Raw genomic sequence first — 13,895 nt, forward strand, 5'->3', positions numbered from 1 at the left:
ACCAAATCATACTCAAGCTCAGGCCTATTTGTTAGAGGCTCAAGAGCCTGCCTGCAAACACTCGATTCAACTCCTAATTGCTGCTCTCCGAGTTCCAACCGAGTGAAGCTCCTGTGTCCTGACACTAGTTCGACTTGGATATCTTGGGAAAGTGAATGGTGTGGCCCAAAATTATAGTTTTGTCAAAGTTGGATCTCTAATTTCACGACTTACAAACGAAAAATCGAGCTGAAACGGATCCAAGACGAAGTTAGGATTTGGCAATTCAGGTTAGTGTTTAGGTAAAACCCGATCTCCACTCCTAATTATACATATCGTGTTGAAAACATAGAGGTGGTTGTTGGATTACCCGTATTCTGACCCTCTACAGCGTTAGTTTGGAATTTTTTTCTGCTATTTTTTAAAGATTTAATCAAGAGAATTTGCTAAGTTGATCGGCAAAGCTAACGGAGACATAAAAGCAAACAGAGCATCCCTCATTGCAAATTCTCCACAACAAATACATAAAAGCTGGAATACAGCAAGCAAACTCTTGTTCTGCAATTTACTACCCAATTACAACCCGAATTTGATGCCCCTCCGACGAAAAGTTTTCGATCAAATCACCATAGATTAGTGTTGTAAACAAAAATTCTATATTTTATTTCCGAATTCCAGACTGGACCAAAGTAAAAGACTTTGAAAAACTAAATGCCTGGCCATGGCAGTGGCCAAATGAATGGGGATTTTGAGAATTATTCCGGAATCTCATGTAAGCAGTGCGAGCCACAAGATGAAAAACAAGCAAGCAGGCGGGACTTACATTCTAGGCAGGGACTGCTCAAAAGCTCATTGAGAACATCAACTCCGGGAACAAACAAAAAGAGATTTTCAACTCCATAAAAAAATCTAGCCAGAATGCCATCCGACCTGCAAGCCTGCTTTGGATATTCTTCTGTCTATTGCTGCATCTATGGAATTCATCTGAAACAACAAACCAGTATTTTCAAAGTTAAAAACCATGAGGTAAGGTTTGAGTAAATTACAGGATACATTTATAAGATAGAAGAGCAAAATTAGTATGCAATCAGGAGATATTCAAAACTGTTAGGCTGAAATGGAAGCTGCTGACCTGTGCCACGTCTGGCTGCATTGCGTGACGTAAAAAGATAACAACATATGCAACGAATTGGCAAAAGCCTGTAGGCAGTTTTCTCGTTCCACCCAAACCCCCACGCTTTGTTAAGAGCATAGGGAGAATGAATACCAACGAAATAAATTACAAAATTTTAAATAGAGAACAATACATACATCTATTTTCAGCATGGCCCGATGCTAGGCGTAGAACCCTCAAGTGTCATCTCGCAATAAGCTTGTCAGATTACTAGCTAACAGAAAGAGAAATGTGAATACCTACTTGGATCTTTTGGTTGCCCACAAAATAGGCAATGTCGGCCAATAGTTTGAAGATGACAAGATTAATGAAGCATACACCATACCCCATAAATCATCAACTAAAATGGTGCAAATTATAATGCTTGATTAAAGGGCCAAAAGCTCCACTGAGTTATGCGGCCCTGACACCTTTCTACATTTTTTGCCATTTGCCAATTATAAAGTCTAAGATGCATATGAAAAAAAGTGGGAACAAGGAAAATGGGAAAGCAGTATGAGACAACAGATAAAGCCTACCCATCCATTTGCATGTGCAAAGCAATTTTGCACAGCCAATTTAAGTTATGAAAAGAAGGATAGCTTTGACTTACCTGGCTAGTTTCATCATGCACCTGATACTTCGGTAAGGACAATCTTCTTTCCTCCTGTACAAATTCACAAGCAATAAGATTTTCTTTTCTTCCATTAAGACAATAGAGACTCATACAGGATAACATCAAACTTAAGGCACAACACCTACCATGGACATTGCTTCATCATCCCATACCAAATAGACCTCATTAGTGGCAGGCTGAACAGCAGGGGCTTTGTTAGCTATCACTGGTGGTGGACCTATTGAGGGACCACCAGTATTTGGACCAGAAGCATAAGAATGCACAACACCTACAATAAATAATCAAAATCAGATGTCATAAGCATGCTCGTGACAACATATTCCACATATGTTGAGTTGAGGGATGCAAAAAACCCAATAGTCAAAATATTAATGAAGCTCTCACATGAGACTCCAATTGTAAAAGGTTACCCTAGAAGCTTGTTAATAGCTATCTTTTTTACAATTTCAGTTGGATATTAACTACACAACAACATGAAAACTCTGACACTGCAGCAGTGCATTATGAACATTGCAGACAAGCTCCAATCAGAAAATACCCAACAGGATTACAAGCACAAATCAATATGCCACTATTATAAGTCACAATGTTCATCATATTATAGGAGTCATTGGGAAAAAAAGCCAAATAAATGAACAACCAAACAAGACCTTTTTGTTGCTATAATAGCAGAGACAAACCTTGGTTGTTAGGAGGCTGATAACCACCAGCATTCGTATCAGTTGTGCTGGTAGTGCTAAGTGTTGAAAATGGTGCAGTGTGAGCTGTAAGATTACTGGCAATAGTAATAGGGAACAGTGGTTGAGACACAGGGGGAATATGAGGCATTGATGATGTCATTAATCCTGGTGGATTTACTGCAAACGAAGAAGTAAGAGATGGAGGTGTTGTAGCGTCTGGTACGAGAGGAATCACATTCTGAATAGGGAATAAAGGCTGTGATTGAGTGGCTCCAACAGGCATAACAGGAGGTACTGAAACTGCAGGCTGCCGCGGAAACCATGGCTGAGGATGACGAGGAGGAACAGGCCATCCAGATGTCTGAGCAGCTAACAGATTGCTGGTGTAGCTAAGTCCAAATAAAATAAAAATGTAAGTATGCATATGAGACAGAGAGAGATAAAATGTAAAATGAATCTTTAACAATGCCCTGTCTCTTTAGTAAGAAAGATTCTGGATATAATATGAGTGGCATATGAAAGACATATAATTATCATATGCTCTCATCTTTCCTTTAGGTTATTTTTTCTTTAGTTACCATAGGAGTACAGCATAAGAGAAGAAGGGAAGCAAACTGATACTTTAGACATCTACCAGAATTTCCCATACCTGTTCTTCTGAAAAGTTAATGATAGTCACCACTGCATCTTTCAAAGTGTGGCACAAGACCACATTAATGATATTATTAGTTTCCTTATTTATTTGGATGTTGAACCCCATACCCTAATGAGACTTGAACACAAGACCTCACAACCACCCCCCACCCGTCCCCTCTTCATGTAGCTTTTGGGCCAAAGGCCTAATCCACAATACATAATATGACCTAGTTACAAAAGTAGTTTGATTATTTCTCAGATCAAAATCCTAGAAATAAGTTTTCAGTTGAAATGGGAAGACGTAACTCTGGGAACACCCAATTTCTTCCGCATTTCCAAAATTTCTTTTCTTTATTTTTTTTATTAGTGAGAAAAAGATTCATTAGAAAGAGTGATAAAATTGCTTTAACTTTACAAGGATTTGAACATAAAACCTCCTAATTTTACCAATATTTTCTTTTAACTTCAAATTCGGTTTCAAAAATACCTGTTTCTGATGAATTAGGGCTCTGTTTATTGCCACGAGAAGAATTTATATCGTGAGGTCTTGGGTTGAGGTCTCAAAGGAGGTATTGGGTGTAATTTACATATGTAATCAACATAAAAACATACTTGTTTGCTACAATTTCTTTTCTTTTTTTTGAAAAAGGTAATTTTCTATTAAAATACTGTTATAATTAATAACAAAGAGAAAGAACACAAATTTCCAGGGTGTGATGAAAATACATTGATGGTATGGCACCACCATATGCTGACTGAGGAGGGAAACCAACACCAACTGTGCCAGGAAGAACACCACTGACAAGTCTAGTTGGAGTCTCTACCTTCACCATCTTTGCTGGAGCATCTTCATCTGCATCACAATAGGTTTTATTAATATAGTTACATTAAATAGTCAAAAAAATGTAGCCGCAAAGCTCCCAGTAATGAAGAATATCAAATCACCCCTATCCACCTAAATCAATTATAACTAATACACAACAAGTGTGAAAACGAATATGAAATTGTAACAGATAAACAGCACATAAACTTGTTCCTCTAACTGCTGCTGCCAGAGCAGGGAACTTAACTGGCCTGTCCATCAAATCCTAATCAGAGTAAAGTCCTCAAGTATACCACGACTGATGGTGATATAAAGAAGCTCACATCAGAATGATGAGTCTCATAAACTGTTAAAAATAAAAAATACAAATTGGAAATTGGAGCCATAACTGACATGTTCGTTACTGCACACCCATCCAATTTTGGCCTAAGAAAACAAAGTGAACAACTTATTACATATTCATATTCATATCGAGAAACAGGTATCAGATCAATACCTTGCTCTCCATAATGTGCCGCTAAAATTTCAGGAGGAATTCCTTGCATCCCAAATATTTCGATTTCAGTCGATTCTCTATCCGGTTTCGCATTAGGAACCCTGAAACATAAAAAGACCACAAAAAAAAAAATTAAAAATCCCGCATACATGCATATAAGACTAGGAATCAGGCAGATGCGAAAAGAATACACATTAACACAAAAGAATTCTCCACGGTTAGGGAAACTCACTTTGTAACGGCCTCTTTATGAACTTGCAGAACATGAATGGCCATGCCCCCGGCGGTCGAAAGCTTCTTATGACAGACATGGCACTTAAAGTGCCTCGCTTTCTGGTGCTGAACCAATATCTTCTCATCGTCAAACTCTCTGTCGCAGTAGTAGCACCAGACTTTGGAGGAACGCTTCTTCTTCTTCCCCATTACAACCCTTCTCCTAGGATTAGGGTTTTTCTCCCGTCTCTTCTCTTAGACCCCCCTTCCGCCAGGCAGACGAACCCAATAAAAACAGGATTTAGGGTTTTTCTCTCTGTACCAAGATACTAAGATAGTGCAAAGTACACTCCCTCGCCCTCTCTCCCTCTCCTCTATCGGGCTTCTGGGAACCGCAAGTGGCTCTCCAGTTCTGGAGCGGCTGTGGAGAAGGAATCAAATGTAACGCCAGTTTCGGTCTCTTCCCTCTTGTCCTTCTCTCACTCCGACACGGAAATCTTAAAAAGGCAAGTGAGTTGATGATCTCAACCGTTTGTTGGAGACCATTGGCCCACCTAATTGACGGGGCTATCCGATTGGATTGATCAACCAATTAGGTGATTAGGAAAAATCAAAAGGGTTTATCAGCATAATCGGATATCTGCCTTTAAAGCGGGTCAGTAGCTTGCTCCAGTCAAACAAACCCAACCTTGAAGCCAACACCCAGAAGATTCAGCCAAAAGCCGCAGCATGGAAAGTGAGCATCTCTTTACATGACAATTGAGAACCATCCATTGCAGACACCTTTGCTGATATTCAATACCCCCCCCCACCTCTTCGAACATAACAAGGATCTTTGACAAAGGCAATTGAAAATTTGAAAGAAACTACTCTTTCCACTAACGAAGGTTCAGAAGGTAACGGATCTCAAAAAATGCTCTACCTCTTGCTCTCGGGAATTTATTCGAACATCATGTCAGCACTTAATCTTCTGTGACCCAGAAAGGGCAATCGACAGACAAGAGGAAAAGAGATCGTTTCTCTCTTTCTGCCTCCAAGTATCTACCAAATACGAGACATCAAATAAAAAAGAAGCCACCATCTTCACAGCTTCATCCGGTCTATGATCTGTGACGACCACTGCTCAACCTCCCAAAAAACAAACTCAGCCGACGCAAACGGAGAAATATGAGATCCACAATGACATTTACAAGTATTTTGCAATCTCAATATCAACACTTTCCACTGATCAACTTCCGTGCAGTGATCCTCTGGTTTAAACCCATTATCGTCTCGATTGGTTCCTGTCAATCCAGGGATGTCAATTAATTGCAAAACAACGTGATGCTCCTGGTGTTCTATCGTAATGGACGGGTACCCATGCACAGTGTGATGCCCACATCAAGAGTGGAATTATTAAAAAAAATCTATTAATATATAGATAAGTATCATGAAATATGTGACACCCCTTGTGACCCACGAACATATTGAAAGGTTTGGCATCTTTGCAGTCTTCGACTCGTCATTGAATAGGACCATTGACCTTTCATTCGAAGGTTATCCTTACCCCATTGCCCATGAAGATAGGAACCAGTCCATGCAAAATAATTGCCAAATACAACAAAAATCAGTACCACTTAAATCCAATGGCCTTTGACCTTAAGCACGAGTTGTCCAATATGGGGAACAACCCCACCATCACAAATAATCTTTTTTTTTTTGGAATTGAGTTGGTTGCAAGAGAGTAGCTTAAACTAGGTGACCAAAACTGTTAGTGGATTTTAAGGATCTTTGTAACCAAAGCAAATGTTAGGCCTCACTAGTGCCCACTTTTAGCATAGTCTTTCCACATGAGCTCATGTAACATTTTTGTGATACTCCAAAAAATAACAAAAGATGACACAACTAAGGGATTGGGAAACACTTAGAAGTGGAACATGATTTGGAACCATTCACTATAGGGTCCCACCAATAATTAGGTATTGCTATTTGAATCCGTTACTCAATTTAAACACTTAATGTGCATCAATTTCTGATTAATTACACTGGGTAATCACTTGATTATAATTAAAATAAAAATTTCCATTCTCTATATTTTATTGAATATTTGAGTACTAAATATGATAATTTATACTAATCTAACAATAGCATTTCGTATGGAGATCGTATGTTATATCGTGTTTTCTCAATAATACACAAATTAGATGTCAGGGAAGGCCGTAACTCCACCCATCACCTAATCGTTAGTATTTTAACAAATCATGATGTATTTTATCGAAATTGTCAATTACCACAGTTTGATGCCTATAAGTTGTGCCTATAAGGACATGAATTAGAATTACGAGTATTCGATATCAATACATCAAAGATTTTATCAAAATATAGTGAAACCAAGGGTGGAGATCAATTAGCTAAGGTATGGTACATTAAAATGTTACATAAGGGTGGCCCCAGGGTACATGAAATTTGTGCAGAGACGTCACCCCACCATGACAACATAATGTCACCATCTCATGTTACTTTAAATCCGCATATAACATTACTCATTTAACTCGTCTGTGTTCTCTAATATCTACCTACCACAAAAATGACCACATTCTATGCTTCACTACATGAAATGACTATGATACCCTTGCACTTTTTATGTTTTAACCACATCGAGGAAGATTACTTGTTATCTTTTGAGGGGTATTTTGGGAAGATAGGGAGGGATCTGTCTTTTTCCTTCTATATAACAACAGAATGATTGTAGCCGTTTCTCTGCAAGCTTCTGCAATGAAGAAGCTCACCGCGCTGCTTCTCTGCACTGCTTTCTTCGCTCTATCGGTGGCCGCGGAGGAATGTGAGCAAGAGTCGAGAGAGAAGAACAAGACGGCCGCGCTCCGGCTGAAGCTTGGGGCAATTGGGTCCATTCTGGTAGCTGGGTCTGTGGGCATCTGTCTCCCCGTACTGGCTCGGTCGGTGTCGGCTCTCCGGCCGGAGAACGACGTGTTTTTTGTGATAAAGGCATTCGCGGCGGGGGTTATACTTGCGACGGGGCTGGTTCATGTCCTTCCGGAGGCCTTTGAGAGCTTGAATTCGCAGTGCTTGAATGAGAACCCATGGAGGAGCTTCCCCTTTGCTGGGTTCGTGGCGATGATGTCTGCTATTGGTACTTTAATGGTGGACGCCTTCGCGACAGGGTACTACAAGAAGGCGCATTTCGGTAAATCTCAGCCGGTAAAGGAGGATGGCGACGAGGAGGCGGCAGGGGAGCACGCCGGGCATGTGCATGTGCACACGCATGGGGCTCACGGGCATGCCCATGGGTCTGTGGTGCCGGACGAGAGAGGGGGAACATCTGTTAGTGCGAGCGAGCTTATTCGCAACCGCGTCGTATCGCAGGTGAGTGATTTCCCAGTTGCTCGTTTCTGTATTGTGCTTAAGTTGCTCAAATTGCTGGTTTGTTACAACTTACAGGTTGAATATGAAAACTTTGTAGTTTTTGTTTTTTAATCCGTTCTTCGTATTGGGTACGTGAAACCTGAGATGGAGATGGGAATTTGTATTGGAGAAACGGGAATAAGCTGAAATGTATGAAGGATTTGATCTGGGTGTTGAAGTTTGAAGCTCTGTTTCTTCTCAATTTCTTCCTTCTGAAATGAGGAAAAGTAGGAAATATCGACATCAAGGAAATTAGAAAATGTCTTGTCTGCCTCTCTGCTCATACTTAACCTTTACCTTCTTCCGTCTTTTCAGTGGGAGAGAAAAGCATGCCTTGTTGATGAGGAAGATGGTTTAGGAAATCTGGAACTGGGAATGTCCTGCATGAACTTTATGGACTAAATAATCTGCTTAGAGTGCATCTCTCATCTGTTTCTTTATTCTAATTCACTAAAAACTAGAAATTTGATTAGTATATGGTGAAATATGAACTGTCTCTTACGAGACATAGTTTCTGCAAATTATTGAGCTACTCAGTTTACAAGACCGAGACAGGAATGTCTCTCCATCTGTCAAGACTTTTAGGTTCTTGTCTCTTTTACCAGAATAAAAAACAGGGCTATGTCGTCATTGCTACAAGATTTGATAAATTCATGGAGTACCTTTCATGCCACAATAACAAAATATTACATCTATAACAAAGATTGTCTCTTGTGACTGTCAATGGATACTCCTCCATTGTTCATTTCATCAAAGAGGTGCACTTGTGATGCAGGTTATTTCTTCTAAACTATTCCGTGATGGATTGATTCGAATGAATTTCTTTCAGGTTTTGGAGTTGGGGATTGTGGTTCATTCCGTGATAATCGGAATTTCTCTAGGGGCTTCGGAAAGCCCCTCAACTATCAGGCCTCTTGTCGCTGCCTTGAGCTTCCATCAGTTCTTTGAGGGCATGGGACTGGGTGGTTGCATTGTTCAGGTAAATTGAGCTAACAATCCTAGTGAATTCTCCAGTATTAGATCTACCCTGTGCCAAGAAACCGCAGACAGTAGCAGTAAAACCTGTGAGTTTTACTTTCCAAACATTTCATGAATTAATGTGGACCACCCGTTTGAATTGAGCAAGATACGGTGGACACATCACATACCCGCCCATTAGGGACAAAGAAAAAACATTAGTTGACATTTTTTATTTATGTTGCAATGATTGGAGCAAACAGCAAGCTTTAGAGTGCTTAAACTCATACCGGGTTGAAACAGGCAAGCTTCAAGCTTAGTACAATGGTGGCCATGGCTGTCTTCTTCTCCCTGACCACCCCAGTTGGGGTGGCCATTGGAATAGGAGTTTCATCCGTTTACAACGAAAATAGTTCGACTGCATTCTTGGTTCAAGGGCTGTTCAATGCGGCATCAGCAGGTATTTTGATCTACATGGCATTGGTGGATCTTTTGGCTACTGATTACATGAACCCCAGGTTGCAGAACAATGGGAAGCTTCAGTTGTGGGCAAATGCTTCTCTGCTCTTGGGAGCTGCCTGCATGTGCTTCATGGCCAAATGGGCCTGATTCTACTTTATAAATAAAAGCTTGTGTTGCTGTTTGTTTTCTTCCTTCTTTTTTGGCTTTTGTAAATAAGCTCATGGTGTTAGCTAAGTTTGAGAATGTTTGGATTGACTGATGAAAGTTGTTTTTTTTTTTTTTTACTTTCTGTAAAATTACTTGGTTATTTTTTAAAGGAAAAAATTGCTCTTTGGAGCAGCTATTCATGAGAGCTAAAAGGGCAGAAGAGTATCAAAGAGCAGTAGCCAAAAGGCAATCCAAACCCTACCATGAACTGAACTGCTGATGGGGGTTATGAAATGGATAGAAGGGGTCCTTGCCTAAAAAGACAAACTTTTAAGAGATTACTTGGTTTGCTTTAGAATCTTATACTTTGTGGGTGCAGGAAAAGTATGGGATTCAAACAAGTGATTGAGAGAATGTTTGAAGAATTTTGATATCGTTTAGGGTTCTTGTTTTCATGGCCTCCGTAATTTTTGTTTAGGATAATTTTGAGTCATAAATGAGAGTGTTTTTGAAGCTTTTGTTGCTCAGAAAGACGATTTCACTCTGTTTTATGCAACTTTTCTAGGCTCCCACCGTTACGGAAACTTGGTTAAACTCTCAAATATCCCATTATTCCAAACAAGAACGTCTCTATGCAAATGCTTAAGAGAATCCCAGTGTCTATAAATGAAAGAACCAGGTTCGGGATGATCAATCGTTTCTTACAAGAGGCATATATGTTTGGGGTCTGATTCTGAACGTTTTCCATACTCGAGAAAGCGATTGGCTTCGGCATCTCGGAATGCCAGAGATTTTTTTAACCATTTAAACGGAATTAGAATCATTCGGTCACGTAAGAACTCGCATAAATAGATAATTCTGACTCGTATTAAGATTATTTTATGTACGCGGAGGAAGAATTATAATAATCTAAAATATACCCATTCCCCCTCTTGAATTTATTTCTATGCTGGTACATGTATCCAAACAAGATAAACTATATTTCTCTGTCATTTTTTCACTTATTTTCCATTGATATCCAAACAAGAGAAGGAAAAAAACTATGAAAATGATCAAAAGATGCTTTAAAAACGTGTTATGGACACTATCATTTCAAAAAAATCCTCATTTCTTCGGTCAATGAGTGGAGGGCCCTTTCCTTCCCTTTCACCATGTGGAACACTCCCTCATAAGGATGGTGGGTGGGGGATAAAACCTCCAACAATCCATAAATTTTTAATTTAAAAAAAATGTTTAAAATTATTATCTCAACTCTTATTTTATTTATTATTTTATGTATTCATGATTAATAATCATCTTTTTTTAAAATTTTAACCAAAGAAGATGTTGATATATTCTCTACCACTCAAACATATTCTAAGTCTCTGCAACGCCAGAATTGGAAGCAAACTTGAACTGATTCATTGATCAAGAATCCCTGCAGAGAAAAGCTTCTTTTCAGAGTGAAAATTTTAAGTGAACCACTATCCCCAACTCCCAGCTTCTACTCAGACAATTTCAATACTCTAATCCTGTTTCCTGCAGAACATAAAAGATCGAACAGCAAAACAATCAAATAAGACAAATTGCTTCTGGGTTTTCTGGGTTTCCAATAAACAGAATATTCGCGGACAACAACTTGTTTGATTTTTGAGTTGTATTATCTTGCAACTGTTTCTTTCATAATTGTCGTCTTCTTCTGTCTGCACACACTGTACTTCTTTGATGAAAGTAGGAAATGAAACGGAAGAAAAAGAGAAAAAATACAGAAACAGAAAAGCTCACCGACACCGTTGTGTCACTTTGTTAATATCATGGGCTGCCCCATTTTCCTTATCTTTCTCCCGCCCCCATCCTCGACAAGCGCGGGGCCAACATAAGTGGGTCACACTGAAATCCGCCATTCGAGTCCCCCAAGCAGCTCTGGAACCAGTCAAGAAGAAGGCGTGGATCGACAGGGCGACAGGAACCCCGTTTACGGCGGTGATGTGAGATTTAAGAGTTCAGGGAAGATGAAGACACGTTAAATGGGAGATTAGAAGTCCGGAAGGAGAAGAAGGTGCTCACATAATGTTGTCATGAGAGAGGGATTGGGAGAGAAGAGCAGATTAATCGACCATCCGTCAACAAAAGTCGTTTACCTTTTTGGCAAAAGCTTCTGAGGTGTTGTCATCGTGAGATGGACCCACTCGCATGTTTCTTCAGCTGATCTCTTGAGCTCTATCACACACTTCCTTGTGTTCATACCTCCCAAGACTTTTGAGCTCTATCACACACTTCCTTGTCCTCAATGAGGGTAAACTTAATTTAAAATTTCTACAGTATTCCTTTCAATGACTTGGGAAAGATTGGAAAATAATTGGTAAAAATATCATTTGCAGAAAAATAAAATTCAAATAGCTAAATAGTTTTGTATAAGGCTTAAATTTAAAAGTTAGAGATTAAGAAGGATTCATGCTGAAACCCCATAGGTATCAGCCCATGCTCGATATCCTCCAAAGGGATCAATTAATTAAGATATTTTCGAGAATAATTAGTTTAAAGTAGTTTTTTGAGAGTTTATCCTTCCAATGGCTCCAAGAGTAAAAGCTTTAAAATTTGGAATTTGTCTCCGTCTCTTTTTACAAATGAAGGGAGGATATGGTTTCACTTGCAAGATCTCATATTATATTGGGAATTTTACCAAAATACCGGTTTTAAACAACTTATTTATGAAAATAACGAAGATCTTAAATTATTTACAAAACTACCGAACTTTGACCGGTCCACTGTATATGTGGACAGTCAAAGGTGACACGTAAGCTTTGACTGCTTACGTGTTGCTCCATCATCATAGCGATGTTGTAGATGAACACATAAGTTGCCATGTCATAATTATTGACACGTCATTTGCCATGTCATTACATGATAAAATTTTGAATAAATTTAAAAAAATTAAAAAATCAAATACACTTTTTATTACCTTATATCTAAAATAAAAAATTATTTAAAAATTTTTAATAAACAATTAAAAAATTAACTCTTACTTATTTAACACCATTTAATATCAATTAAAATATTTATTAATTAAAAAAATTATCGTTACACTTTTTATTTCTTCATATTTTAAAAAATAAAATAAAATAAGTAAATTAATTAGATTTAAAATATTTATAAATTAAAAAATATATTTTAGAGTTTAAAAATACAATTTATTCGTATATTTTTATCACCTTATTTACGAAATAATAATATTTAAATTTTTTAAATATTTATAAATTTAAAAAATCTTACTCTTAAGTCTTACCCATATATTATCGATTTAAAATATTTAAAATTTTAAAAAAATATACAAAAAAACTATTTTAGAGTTTAAAAATATAATTTATTTGTATATTTTTATCACCTTATTTACAAAATAATATTTAGAAATTTAAAATATTTATAAATAAAAATAATCTAACTCTTACCCATTTACTATGGATTTAAAATATTTATAAATAATTTTATTTTTATTTTTAAGTCTTACCCATATATTATCTATTTAAAATATTTATAAATAGAAAAAAATTTACTCTTAAGTCTTACCCATATATTATCCATTTAAAATATTTATAAATTAAAAAATATATACAAAAAAGTTGTTTTAGTGTTTAAAAATATATTTTATTTGTATACTTTTTATCACCTTATTTACAAAATAATAAATTATTAAAAAATATATTATTTAATTAAAAATATTACAAAACTTTACAATAATTTTAATTTGGCAAAATTTTTATTAACATAAAATCAGAAATTAAACAGTAAATCACATAAAAATCAATACAGTAATTAAACACCTAAATTCAAATCAACATTATAATTAAATACAATAATTCTATTTAATTAACAAAAACCCTAAAAAATCACCCCTAGGTTTCGAGGGAAGGGGCGGCGAGAGGACGAACAAAGGGAACAGAGAGAAAGAACGTTGGCAGCGAGAGGATAAACAGAGGGGAACGGAGAAAAAGAACGAGAGATAAGGCTGAGACGAAGAGAGAGTGGTTGAGCGGAGGGCGTCGAGGGCGAGGCTGAGCGGCGGCAGCAGGGGCGAGGTCGAGGCCGAGGCAGAGCAGCGGCCGCAAGCGAGCGGCGACAGCAGGGACGAGGCCGAGGCAGAGAAGCGACAGCAGGGGAGCGGCCGAGGCAGAGAAGCGGCAGCAGGCGAGTGACGAGAGGAGAGCAGTCGAGACGAGAGGCGAGGAGAAAGTCGTGGAAGAGATTAGAATTAAAAACATATGTGAGGGCTGACATGGCGCGTGCTTACGTGGTCATTGATGACATGGCAAAAATAAAATAATAAAAATGAC

At 38.0% G+C, this 13,895-nt stretch overlaps 1 protein-coding gene, 1 long non-coding RNA gene and 1 pseudogene across 2 annotated transcripts; 1 reads left to right on the top strand and 2 right to left on the bottom strand.

Annotated features, from left to right (window-relative positions):
• Positions 1-504: 504 nt before the first annotated feature.
• LOC137951883 (protein SUPPRESSOR OF FRI 4-like) lies at positions 505-5,204 on the bottom strand (annotated as a pseudogene).
• A 2,134-nt stretch (positions 5,205-7,338) lies between these two features.
• Positions 7,339-9,781, top strand: LOC137951303 (zinc transporter 3-like). Its single transcript, XM_068797887.1, has 3 exons — positions 7,339-7,980; positions 8,849-8,998; positions 9,280-9,781. Exons 1-3 carry the CDS (start codon positions 7,339-7,341, stop codon positions 9,583-9,585), a joined length of 1,098 nt encoding a protein of 365 aa, XP_068653988.1. The 3' UTR covers positions 9,586-9,781.
• A 1,182-nt stretch (positions 9,782-10,963) lies between these two features.
• On the bottom strand, positions 10,964-11,572 carry LOC137951084 (uncharacterized). Its single transcript, XR_011112099.1, has 2 exons — positions 11,350-11,572; positions 10,964-11,103 (listed from the first exon to the last, which is right to left on the bottom strand). It is a non-coding gene; the product is annotated as an uncharacterized lncRNA (long non-coding RNA).
• Positions 11,573-13,895: the final 2,323 nt, after the last annotated feature.

The sequence above is a fragment of the Aristolochia californica genome, unplaced genomic scaffold (assembly GCF_029961685.1).
Source record: "Aristolochia californica isolate CCGP_79_NKW_82.1479 unplaced genomic scaffold, dmAriCali1.0.hap1 SCAF_15, whole genome shotgun sequence".
NCBI classification, from domain to species: domain Eukaryota; kingdom Viridiplantae; phylum Streptophyta; class Magnoliopsida; order Piperales; family Aristolochiaceae; genus Aristolochia; species Aristolochia californica.